This window comes from Dermacentor andersoni, chromosome 11 (assembly GCF_023375885.2).
Source record: "Dermacentor andersoni chromosome 11, qqDerAnde1_hic_scaffold, whole genome shotgun sequence".
In the NCBI taxonomy this organism is placed as follows: domain Eukaryota; kingdom Metazoa; phylum Arthropoda; class Arachnida; order Ixodida; family Ixodidae; genus Dermacentor; species Dermacentor andersoni.
Window position 1 is genome coordinate 16,803,906 of NC_092824.1, and position 13,293 is coordinate 16,817,198.

The 13,293-nt window shown below is 48.1% G+C and overlaps 1 protein-coding gene across 2 annotated transcripts in view; it reads left to right on the plus strand.

Moving 5' to 3' along the window:
* LOC126517577 (estradiol 17-beta-dehydrogenase 8-like) overlaps positions 1–8,094 on the plus strand; it is a 49,738-nt gene extending 41,644 nt beyond the window's left edge. For both annotated transcript variants that reach the window (XM_050167335.3, XM_055064775.2), the window contains one exon: positions 6,649–8,094. In XM_050167335.3, coding sequence (XP_050023292.1) covers positions 6,649–7,065 — 417 coding nt within the window. In that variant the 3' untranslated portion in view covers positions 7,066–8,094. The remainder of the gene's footprint in view (positions 1–6,648) is intronic.
* The last annotated feature ends 5,199 nt before the right edge of the window (positions 8,095–13,293 follow it).

Sequence of the window (13,293 nt, forward strand, 5' to 3'; positions counted from 1 at the left end):
GAGCGAGTGACTGCGTACGTAGAAGACATGAATCGGCTTTTCAGACGTGCGGACCCTTTGATGACTGAAACAAAGAAGGTGCGCCATCTCATGCGCGGCGTCAAAGAGGAAATCTTTGCTGGCCTAATTCAAAATCCGCCGACGACACTTGCAGAGTTCCATGACGAAGCCAGTACTATGGAAAAGGCCCTTCAACAGCGGGCCAGGCAAAACAACCGCGACGCCGTGATTTCAAGGGAGCTCTCTGCCGTTACCCTCGGTAACGACGTTGGCGCCTTGCGAGAACTCATCAGGGCTGTCGTCAAGGAGGAACTGCAGAAGATGCAGACGACCACTGCCCCTGTGGGACAACTTTCCATTGCGGAAATGGTGCGCGCCGAGGTCCGACAGGCCGTCCATGTTCGTGGTCAGTACGAGGCACCACAGCAGGTACCGCACGCCGAAATGAGTTACGCTGAAGCAGTACGCCATCCGCCAACCTCAAGTGCGTGCAGCATGGTACACCCCACTCAACAAATGGACGTAAGCTTCAGGCCGCCTCGCAGCCCACCGCACATCGCCGAAGCAAGGACTAGGAAGAGCGATGTCTGGCGCACCACAGACTACAAACCCCTTTGTTTTCATTGTGGCGAAGCCGGGCACATCTACAGAATGTGTCCTTATCGTCATCTGGGGCTTCGTGGATTCTCGCCGAATGCACCTCGTCTACGACCTGGTGAGCGGCCGCCGGAAATAGAGAGTTTCGTCACAAATCGTCGCAATGATGATCAGCGATGGCCGGAGCCCCGTTCGTCGTCTCCTGCTCGTTACAGGTCACAATCACCAAGCCAAGCTTTTACTCGCGGTGCTATGAGACGCCGCTCGCCTAGCCCGGCGGGTCGGGAAAACTGAGTTCAACGACCTCCGGAGGTGAGGCCGCTGACGACGACCGTACGCAATATCCTCCACTACGACGACAACGACGAAAACAGAACGACGCAGACGTACAGAAGGGGTCGAACACCTTACGAGAGGTTGTAACGTCGAACATTCCCGTCACCATAGACGACGAAGAAATAACATCGTTAATCGACACTGGAGCGGACACCTCAGTTATGAGCATGGACCTTGCCTGCAAGTTGAAGAAAGTTTCTACCGAGTGGACAGGGTCGCAGATTCGAACTGCAGGAGGCCATCTGCTAACCCCGGTAGGGAGATGCACAGCGCGAGTAAGCATTCGTGGGTTTACGTACCTCGGAGATTTTGTTATCCTCCCAAGCTGCTCGAGGGACCTAATTCTGGGAATGGACTTTCTGCAGGCTAATGGAGCTGTGATAAACTTACAAAAGTCGGGGGTAACGTTTTCGACGGCGCAGGCCTTAGCAGGGAGCAGCACTGACGACACGTATGTCAACGCCTTGAGGATTGTTGACGAGAACATCACGGTGCCGCCAAGGAGCAGCGTATTGACCCTCGTCACCTGCGACGCATTCGACGGCTATGAGGGTATTGCCGAGGCAAATATCCCGCTGCTGCTTGAAAAGCACATCTGCATCGCCCGGGCCCTTGTTGGAATACAGCATAGGTGCTCGCAAGTTTTGTTGACAAACTTCAGCCATGAGTATCAGCACGTCCCTCAAGGTACAGCTGTGGCATTCCTGAACGAAATTGCTGACTTCTCCGATATCGGCACGTTACAAGTGACTTCACCGGACGCAAGAACTCACGCCAGCCTGAATACCCGCGTCCACATTAATGCTGACTTAGCAGATGTCCAGAAGGATCAGCTGCTGGGCCTACTGACAGAATTCTCCGGATGTTTTTCCACGGAATCCAAAGTCCGGCGCACTTCCGTTACGCAACACCGGATAGTTACAGAGGAGTCGGCGCGGCCTGTCCGTCAGCATCCGTATCGCGTGTCACCTATGGAGCGGGAGGCGATTAAGCGTCAAGTTCAAGAAATGCTAAAGGATGACGTCATCCAGCCGTCGACAAGTCCGTGGGCATCGCCTGTCGTACTAGCAAAAAAGAAAGACAACACACTCCGCTTCTGCGTTGACTACAGACGGCATAACCGAGTCACCAAACGCGACGTTTATCCCCTGCCGCGGATCGATGACGCTTTGGACCGTCTGCATCATGCTCAATTCTTTACTTCGTTAGACCTAAAGTCATACTACTGGCAAATCGAAGTGGACGAGCGTGACCGTGAAAAAACCGCCTTCGTGACTCCCGATGGGCTGTACGAATTTAAAGTGCTGCCTTTTGGTCTCTGTTCCGCTCCTGCTACGTTCCAACGAATGATGGACACTGTACTCGTTGGACTAAAGTGGCAGACGTGTCTAGTGTACCTAGACGACGTTGTTGTGTTTTCCAGCACGTTCGATGAACATCTCACCCGGCTACGAAGTGTTCTTACCGCAATACGCAAGGCCAACGTCACCATCAAGCCTGAAAAATGTTACTTTGGCTTCCAGGAACTGAAGTTTCTAGGCCACGTGGTCAGCTCCCAAGGAGTACGACCAGACCCAGAAAAACTCGCTGCCGTTACCGAGTTTCCTCGTCCTAAAGACAAAAAGTCTGTTCAGCGGTTCCTGGGCCTCTGCGCTTACTACCGTCGTTTCGTTGAAGGCTTCTCAAGGATTGCTGAACCGCTCACGAGACTGACGCGACAAGATGTGCCCTTTGCGTGGACGAAAGAGCAAGAGCAGGCCTTCACCGAATTGCGTAAACGCCTTCAATCCGCTCCAGTGCCCGCGCATTTTGATGACACCGCGGCAACTGAAATACACACCGACGCCAGCAACGTAGGACTCGGGGCCATTCTGCTTCAATGGCAAGATGGCGCAGAACGTGTAATTACGTATGCCAGTCGTAGTCTGACAAAAGCAGAAGCTAATTATTCAACGACCGAAAAAGAATGCTTAGCAGTCGTGTGGGCCATCAGCAAGTTTCGACCCTACTTATATGGCCGGCCATTTCGAGCGATGAGTGATCACCACTCGCTCTGCTGGCTTGCCAATCTACGAGACCCGTCCGGTCGCCTCGCTCGTTGGAGCCTCCGCCTCCAGGAATACGACATAACTGTTGTCTACAGATCCGGACATATGCATAGCGACGCTGACTGCTTGTCACGTTCTCCTATTCCTTTGACATCCTCCGACTTGGAGCTAGATTTGCCTTTTCTTGGTGTCGTCGACGTGGTGCGCATGGCTGACTATCAACGTGCAGACTCTGAGCTGCTTCCAGCCATCCGATATCTCGAGGGAGCTGACGTTGTTGTCCCACGCCCACTTTCACGAGGATTGACGTCGTACTGCCTGCGAAACGATGTCCTGTACAAGAAAAATTTCGAGAGCAGCCAGGAATCGTTCCTTCTCGTCGTTCCGGCGGCACTGCGCGAGGAAGTTTTACAGGCGTGTCACGACGATCCCTGTGCCAGGCACTTAGGCTTCGCGAGGACATTAGCGCGCATACGGCAAAAATACTATTGGCCACACCTATTTTCGTCGGTTCAGCGCTATGTGCGAACATGCCGTGACTGTCAGAGGCGTAAAGTTCCACCCGTCAAGCCTGCCGGCCTCCTTCAGCCTTTGGATCCGCCTCCGGCGCCGTTCCAGCAAGTGGGAATGGACCTTCTTGGGCCGTTCCCCACGTCCTCCTTGCAAAATAAGTGGATAATCGTGGCAACTGACTATTTAACTCGCTATGCGGAGACGAAAGCTGTGCCGCGGGGAACTGCTGCTGAAGTCGCCAGCTTCTTCGTCCACAAGATCGTGCTTCGCCACGGTGCACCCGCTGTACTCATTACTGACCGCGGTGCGGCGTTTACAGCGGAGTTATTGCAACAAGTCGCCACACTGACGCACACCGACCACCGAAAGACCACAGCCTATCATCCCCAAACTAACGGCTTAACAGAGCGCCAAAACAGAAGATTAGCCGACATGCTCTCCATGTACGTTGATGTGGAACACAAAACATGGGATGAAATTTTGCCATACGTCACGTTTGCTTACAATACCGCTGTGCAGGAGACCACCGAGTTTACACCATTCGAGCTTGTTTACGGACGTCGCGTTACAACCCCCTTAGACGCCATGCTCCCGGTAGACCACGGAACCACAAGGAATGACAACACTGAAGATTTCGTCGAGAAAGCCGAGGAAGCTCGCCAGCTTGCTCGGAATCGCATCCGCACCCAGCAGAATACCGACGCCTACCGTTACAACCGGACCCGACGGAATGTCCAGTACTTACCAGGCGACCGCGTGTGGGTGTGGACACCTATCCGACACCGCGGGCTCTCAGAGAAATTGTTGCGCCGCTACTTCGGCCCCTACGAAGTTGTACGCCGCCTCAGTGATGTGAACTACGAGGTGGTGCCTCAAACCTCTGATCCTGGCTCGAACCGACGCCGTCCTCGTGCTGAAGTCGTCCACGTAGTACGGATGAAGCCGTACTACGCACGCCAGGGCTAAGCAACCCTCACAAACCGCTTCAGCATTGTGTACATTCCTGTATGTTTTTTTTTGTCTTTTCATGTTGGCACTCTTGCCCATAGTGCGCGCCCGCTGCCCTTGAAGCGACCGGGCCGGTCGCTTTTGAGAGGGGAGCAATGACGCGAAATAGGTTTGCACGTGTTGACACGGGACCCTTAAGGCGAGAACGACGAAGTTCGTGGTTGCGCGCGTGCTCTCCGAGGACCAGCCATCGCTAAAGGCAGACGTTTTTTCTCAATCTGTCGGTGCTAAACTGTTTTAGTTGTCATAGCTGGGTGACAATATATTCTCTGACACCAGTTTTTCATGTTGGACGCGACACTGAGCTGACAAGAGAGATTGTAGAGGTTGGTGCGTTTGCATCGCGAAATGGAAGTTATACCGAGTTGTCATGAAATGGTGTTCTAAATTGTTTTAAAATAGGGAATATTGAATAATAAAGGACTTCTTCTTCATTGATTGTAACACAGAGGCATATATTTGAAAGTAACTGGATGTAGGGATTACTCAAGTGATTATGCATATTAGATTAATGAAACGTTTAACCAAAAAGCCTTGCAGTTCATTCCAATAAGACTCGAAGCATACCATTAGAGGAGATCATAACCGCTTCTAGAATTGCAAAACTTGACGATGCAAATTTTTGCAGAGAAATGAATTGCAGTCAATTTGCCACAGAAAGCTTGTTCTCTTCGGGTGTTCAATTTTAACTGAACAGCCCAAGTGCAGAACCAAGGATAGATTTTGGCACAACTGCCCCGCCTTTGGTTGATGCCCATGAATGACGTAACAGCTGACGCCTCACCAGTAGGCGAGCATCAAGCGAGAGTCTGAATCAAGCAGCGATCTCGCTCGGTTCGTTCTTTTCCTTATTTTTGTTTATTTGCGAGGATTTCATTCATGCTTGCCCATGAGTGACGTCACTCATGGCCATCTAATAATGTCCTAAGGTCGTGATAGTTGCGCTCTTCCGCTGTGCAGTTTCGTTTTTCAACGCGAAATTGACCGATATTCACTGTAAAAATTAGAAGCGTAAAGTTTAGTAATTCTGGAGATGGTTAAGAGCTACTCGGATGGCGAAATTCATGTTTTCCATTAGGAGAAGCTGCACGTCTATATTGGTTAGAAAGATAATTAGACTAATTTGCATAGTTACCGGTTTGACTACTACACCGAGTCATATCCAAATGCACGTCTCTGTGGTGAAAGCAATCCAGATGAAATCATTCAAGCATTTCATCTTTCCCATTATAAGAAATTTCAAACGCACTTCGGAAAAGAGTAGTTAAATAATCCCCTTACGTGTACTGACTGTTGAATATCATAATATACTGCGTTAATGAGGGTGACAACATCTGACCGTGCCGATTGTTTGTGTGAAGTTCTTGAGAAGGGATATCAATTGGTGGTATGTATGCCAGTGCACCTGGTCCGCACACGCGGGCCGGTTTATTTTCGTCGTAGATGAACTTCACTAACTTGCTCACAAATGATATTTCTTTCTCTCTTATAATTCAAGATATACGCAGTTTTCTAGTTTTGTAAGTTTTTGCGTTGCACTGAAAGCATCACATGTGCGCGGAAAATCCAAATGACATGTTTTCTCGTTCCTTGCTTGCACAATACTCATAAGTTCTGACGTGCGTGACCACTGTAGCAGTGCTAGGGGCGCCTGTGTGCGAGTGTGTGTGTTGTCACAAAGTTCATTTTGAATGGTGCCAGCAATGTGGTTATGCTGTTTATCACGTTTCACACGTAATTCGTAATCAAGTGTACCAGCTTAATTTTGAACCCTTCCAAGACTTCCTCACGAGGTCATTTTTGAAGCGCACTGGTCATGCTTACGTATTCAGGCGGAATTTTATTCCGGTCATGAACAGTGCCATAATTACTTCCTATTTGCCCGATAGGTAAATGCAGGCAAGCTGAAATTGCCAAGGTCTTGAACATGAGCTCTGTCCCGCGAGTTGCTCATGTTAGATTCGGTACATACATATTCTGATGCTTTCACAGCGGCATTCTGACAAGTTGGGTTACCCTTTTTGTGCAATAATATCACCTCGCTCTGTGCATAGTCGTGTCGCACGCCCTGTGATGTGACTGCTGGCAGTAAGGTCGCCTCATAATTAAGAATTATACTCTGAATACATACTATTCCATTTCTCAGGGCACCTTCCTTGTGGCCAGGGCCGCCGCCCGGCATATGGTCAATGCCGGCAAAGCGCTGCCCGATGGAGGAGCAGCTATTGTGAACGTCGCCAGCATCATGGCCAAGTGTGGCTGGCCAGACGGAGCAGCTTACTGTGCGTCCAAGGCAGCCGTCGTGGCCCTCACCAAGTCCGCCGCGCAAGAACTGGCGGCGCACCGCGTTCGCTGCAATGTCGTGCTCCCCGGCATGACGGAAACGCCGATGATCGCCGGCATACCCGAAGAAATAAAGGCCTCGGGTCGCGAGGCGACACCGCTGAAGAGGTGCGGCAAGCCGCGAGAGATCGCCGAGGCCATCAAGTACCTGTGCGTGCCGGCTGCTAGTTCCTTCGTCACTGGCGCTGCTCTCGAGGTCACTGGAGGATTCTACATGTGAAGACAGAGTTTGCATCGGCGTTCATGGAGCCTGTCTCATGCTGAGCTGCCATGGGTGCGCATGTTGACACGCTTCGTATACAGTAAATTTGAAAACAATAGTGGGCACTCGGCACAGGCCTATTCCACCGTGTGACAGAAACTGAACATTACAAAATACTTGGTTCCTAAATATGTGGTGGTGATGTTGCTACAGGCAGGGCTAGCCTGGTAGACTTGGCCGGCAATCGCACCGCCTAAATGTCTGTTTCCTGCCAAATATGTCACCATCACTCGGTCAACGCAGTCTCTCGCAGAAATGCGAGAAGAGTGCGCGGCTGTTGCTATCGAATTATTCACTAGTTTTACGGGAGTATGAAATGTTTTAAACATTCGTGACGAAGCCTTCCTCTTCCCATATTGTCCAGAAGTCTCCTCCTTTCAGGGCAGATACGCTTGCATGACCAGATGAAATGTTCGCTGTCACCTACTTGATCGCACTCAGCCCACGATGAAGCAACGCCGCTAACTTAGAAGATTAATGCAAGGGTGCAGGCCGATTATGCTCTTACTCTGTTGACCCGCGGCGGTAGATTAGCGGCTATGATATTGCGCTGCTACGAGATTGCGGGATTAATTCTGGCCGCGTCGGCCGTATTTCGGTGGGGGCGAAACGCAGAAACTCCCCGTTCCCTTGCATTGTAGGCACGTTAAAGATCCTCTAGTGGTCAGAATTAATCCGGAGTCCCCACGACTGCGCACCGCATAATAAAATCGTGCTTTCGCCACGTAAAACGACAAAATTCAATTGTCTTACTCTGTAGAGACCCGTGGCTTCTGTGCGGCAAAGTTCGCAAACAACGCAGGCCTGATGCGGTTGTTTCCAAAGCGAAAAAAGGTGGCAACGAATTGTCTATTTACGAAGTCAAGTCAACAGACTTATCACTGTTGGCTGCCTTTGAAACTTTTAGTTGGCAAAGGCATCTGCTCTTTTCTTCCCACTGATGCGTATACGTGCGAAGGTATCGAGTAAAACCTTCCTTTATCCCTTTGTCGACGATTTCTTTAAAGGGGCTCAGAAACGATTTCGTACAAACGTACTGATTTGTTAGGGTAGGTCCTTCTGACATCTAAGTGGCACATTTAAACATTTCGCGTGAAGGGTTTAATTTACTATAAGTTCTTAAAAGTGTGGATCGTAACCGATCGCCGCGGTGCCGCCCGCCGGAGCTTTCAGTGGGCCCTTTACGATCTACGTAGCTCGCACCCGTGACATCGGTTGGGTGAGCTGTCCGACCGGCCACCCAGGTTGCGTCATCGAAAACATTTCCAACTTTACGGTGAACAAACGTTGCTCGTAATAGTTGGAATGCTGGTTAATTCGTGCATACATAAGAAGTAACCGAAAAAAAGTACACAATTTAATGCTGCGTTTAAACACTTCCAGCACACAACTGTCGTCTGGCGCTTGTATTACAACGTACTGCGGGAGCGGTGCTATGAGTGTTGGTCTCGAAGTTTGTTTTTGTGAGAGCCGCGATTGGGCCTTGTGTTGTGGGCTGCAAACCTAGCGATTGACGACATGTCAAGTTACCACATCGTGTCCCTCTGCAAAAAACAGGCGGGTGGAGCTGCTGCAATGCTTCCGGCTGTCCGTATCTGACCGGTATCAGGATCTACGCGCTTGAGGCTGTCACTTCATGTCGGAGGATTACTACCACCATAGATAATTTTAGCGTCCCCAGCATCTCGGCAAACGCAGGCGGATGGGACGTTTTCGTAGATGGGCGGAAACGCAAACGAGAGTGGCCTCAGCTCCCTGAATAAAAGCAATGGTAGCGACATACCTTTACCCTGCTTTCGCAGCTGCAGCGAGCAGCATGAGGAGAGACAAAAGAGAAGGTCTGCTTCTAAGAATTGGTTGAGCGCCGTCACGTGGCATTTTTCGCGCCATTTTCTGTATTCTTTTATTGTTTTTCGCAGCTCGGCGCACTGGCCACTATGACATTAGCCGTCGACGACGAGGCATTCCCGGGGATTTGATATGTTTTGCCTAGGTTTCTGGCTACTCGCCTCATTGATGAGCTCTGTTTTTGTTTTGCTTTACGTTAGGGATTGATTTTAAGAGTACAGAAGGTACAAACGTGTACGAATGGGGCTTTTTTCTTTGTTGACGGGGTACGGTGCTCGGGCATGTGTAAGCTTATGTACGAGTGCTATTTTCGGTGCTGGTTCAGATTTCTTTTTTCCTGATTGGGCTATCCTTAACAAAGTATTAAGCTATGGAGTACGTAGGCTGTGTGCTGTCATATATCGTGCTAAAAACGTAACACGCGTTATTGTACTACTGAGAGTGTGTAGCTTTGTCAGTGAATGCTCTTGCTAAATGCTACAAATGAGGAGTTTTTTTTCGAAATGAGCCAAATCCACAAACCGAAACTGGGTCAGATAAAACGGTAATGACAAGAAAAACTAGGCAACTTTCTCATAGAAAAACCGTTGCAACGAAATGGGTCAAATAACGCCAGGCGAACGTGTTCGCAGATCGTATTTCGTATCGAAATTGAGCCAGATCCAGCTGTTGCACGGATCAAAATGAGCCAAATCCATTTGCCCAATAGGCGAGCGCTTTTGGCATGACGTCATTTAGCCATCGCTGCCTCCTTGTCAGTTCCCGCCAAGGAGTTGGTTCCCGCCTGACAGCCCAGAGTGTTTCGTTCGTGTTTTCGCGAGTTCTTCGCTTTTCTGATATCGTTGTTCATGGATTCGGATGGCAATGAAGAGATCGGCGAAAGATCTATCCCTAGACGTCGACGGCGAAGTGAAAAAAAGCCGCATCACCACCGTAAAAGCAAGAATGCGCCGTTGCCAAAATGTAAACACGCGAAAAAGACTCTCAGGTGTGCGCTTGTGACAGAAGCATCCACTAAACGTTTCAAGGAGAAGTTTTACGAACTGTGTAGCGTGGAACAAAAGGCGTTCGTTTTGATGTACTGCACGCCAACAGCCGTAAAACGTAGGAGAGGAAAAGAAGCGGAACCTCGTCGGAGCCTTGCTGTTGTTTACAAGGTACGGATAGAAAATGGCCAAGAGATTCGTGTTTGTCGCGATATGTTTTGCGCAGTGCTTGATATTAGTCACAGCACAGTTACTCGCTATATAAAGCACAAGCATGAAAAAGGTGAAGTGAAAGCCGACAGTCGTGGAGGTGACCAGAAGATCAAGCGCTACGGTCGAAAGCGATCAGCTGTTGTGGGTTTCATTAAGCGACTTCGGGCAAGAGAGTCGCACTACAACCGGAAGAAGACAAAAAAGTTACACCTTCCAAGTGAGCTGAAGAGCATCCGAAACCTGTGGCAGATTTATAACCAACAAGCACCCGAAGATGTGAGGGTGAAGTATGGCTTCTTTCACCACATTTTTCGAGCGACGTTCAATCTTTCGTTCAGAACACCGAGGACAGACGTTTGCTCTGTGTGCCTGAAAAAGGCGTATGAGATGAAAACTTGTGGAGATGTTTCCCAGAAGCAGCGTGTCATAACAGAGCAACGTGTACACAAGTTGAAGTATAAGGCTTTTTATTCCCTGCTGCGTGAGAAGAGGGAAGACTTGAAAACATTCTCATTTGATTGCCAACAAAATCAAGTGCTCCCCAACGTTCCGGACCAGGAAGCCTACTACAGCCGCCAGCTCTATCAGTACCACCTCTGCGTGGTGGAAAACCAGGCAGATGGATCAATGCCCAAAGAGGCCATCCATTCCTACACATGGAGCGAAGATGAAAGCTCCAAAGGAAGCAACCAAGTAGCCAGTGCGGTACATAATACACTTCGAAGCGCTAACTTCGAAGGAATTAGAGAGGTGCGGTTAGTAGCCGATGGCTGTGCTGGACAAAACAAGAACAGTACTGTGCTTTGCATGCTTCTTTGGTGGCTCCAGAATGAGGCTCCAGCAGGTGTCTCAGTAGTTTCCCTTGTGTTTCCTGTCACAGGACACAGTTTTTTACCCCCAGACAGGGTATTTGGCAGAATTGAAAAAGATGTTAGACGACATGAAGAAATCCTGAATCCACAAAGCTACCAAAGCATTTTTTCAAATCACGGCACTGTGTTAGAGCTTGGAAAACATCGGCATGCGTACGACTGGAAGGCCTACTGCACGGCGGTGATGAAGTCGACATCCAGCTTGCCGTTCAAGATAACCGAAACGAAGGTCTTCTACATTCAAAGAAATGGAGCTGGTAGGAGTCCTCAAATTAGAGCAGAGCCTCACTATAAAGTTTCTGTGTTAAATTTCGTGTCAGTGCTAAAAAGGGGAAGGTCCCTTGCACAAGCACCCATAAGATGTGCACTGTACGCACACCACGTCAACGAAATGAAAGTCAGAGATGTGACCAGCCTTCTTGTGAAGCATTTCGGAAATTCCTGGCAAGACAATGAAGAGCTTGCGTACTTCGTTAGGGTCTTCAGGCGCGCCCAAGGAAATGATCCTGCGGAAGAATTAGAAGAGAGCTGCTTATGGTGCCAAGAAGACGCACCTGCTCTTCAAGTATAGTTCTATTGTTCTTGAAGCACAGCAAAGCCCTGCTGCCAATGTTATTATAGCTTTTCTGTCATTATTACATGATGCCATTCTGGAAAGCCAATTTTAATAAAGTTTTCATAACAATACCGTCTAAAATCCAGTGTTTCAATTCAATACGAGCCAAATCCAGAGTTCTCACCCTAATATTGGGCATATCTGCCGCATAATTTTTCATTACTTGTGGTCGTAAACTTGCCCTAGCCGACATGTAAAGCATATCATATAATTTTATTTTATTTATTTATTTATTTGGTACATACTGCTAGCCTTAAAGAAGGCTTTGGCAGGAAAGGGTACATTCATAAAAGGGAAAATACATCATTCACACAGGGTTCAATGATAATCCTTTACAAGAGGCCTTGGCTTTGGTTTGAAAACAAGCTTATACATACTCACGTACAGCGATATAGACAATGCACATTCATGGTGATAATAGAACATAATGTAAAAACCACATTTCATCATGTAGCAACAAAGATATGGTTAGACAGCTTGGACAAGAAAGAATCGAGGGTTGTACAATCGACAACTTCTTGTTGTAACATATTCCATTCTCTGATAGCTTGCGGGAAGTATGAATACCTGAAAGTGTCATTGTGAAACCTATACTCAGATAATTGTTTATTGTGTTTCGTTCTTGTAATTCTGGTGTTAGAGTGTACTAAAAACTTATTTTTGTCTATTTTTAGGGCATTGCTCTGGAGAATAAACAGGAATTTTAGTCGGAGATATCTAGCACGATCGCTAATTGTTGGGAGTCCGGCTAAGCGTAGAAGTTCAGTTGGGGAATCTTGACGACGGTATTTATTATAAATGAATCTTAGTGCTTTTCTTTGTACGTTCTCTAACTTCGCTATGGCACATTTAGTGTATGGAAACCAGCATATGGCGCCGTATTCTATAACGGAGCGAATGAGTGACGTGTACGCAAGTAGTTTGGTGTTGGGTGAAGCATATCTGAGGGACCGTTTGAGGGAAAAAAGCGCTGAGAGAGATTTTGTTGCCACGTATGACACGTGTTTGTTCCATTTTAGATCAGAAGAAATAATTATACCTAAATGCTTGTATTCTTCTACCCTATTTAGTTCTCTTTGTTGAATTTCGTATGGAAAGGTTAGTGGTTCTTTCTTTCTCGTTACTGTCATGCAGACAGTTTTTTCTGCATTTAGCGTCATCTGCCAGTCTTGACACCATTTTGTTATATTTTTAAGTGCGTCATTCAGAACAACCTGATCATCCTTGGTCTGTATTTGTTTATAAATAATGCAGTCATCTGCGAACATGCGTACCGTTGCGTCAATGCCATTTGCGATGTCGTTAATAAAAAGAGCTTTGCTAGCGTTAATAAAATAATAGCTTTGCTAGCGTTGCATTTAGGTCCGGTAACAAATTTTTGCTTTTTTCTCAACTTTTGTTTACGTGGATTTGACCCATTTCGAAAAAAAACTCCTCAAATATCTTTTGCGAGGACAAACTTTCATGATCAAGTGTAAATAGTTCTGACTATTGCGGGTAGGCTGCCTCCCCTTTACCATCTCTGCAGTAAAAAGTGGTGCACGAGTTTGTTGGCTCCTATTGACTTAGAAACTGCACAAAAGTTGAAGGTGCTCATGGATGAAAACTATTTCGATGCGTAACTCTCCTCCTTGCGTACGCTTTCTTTACA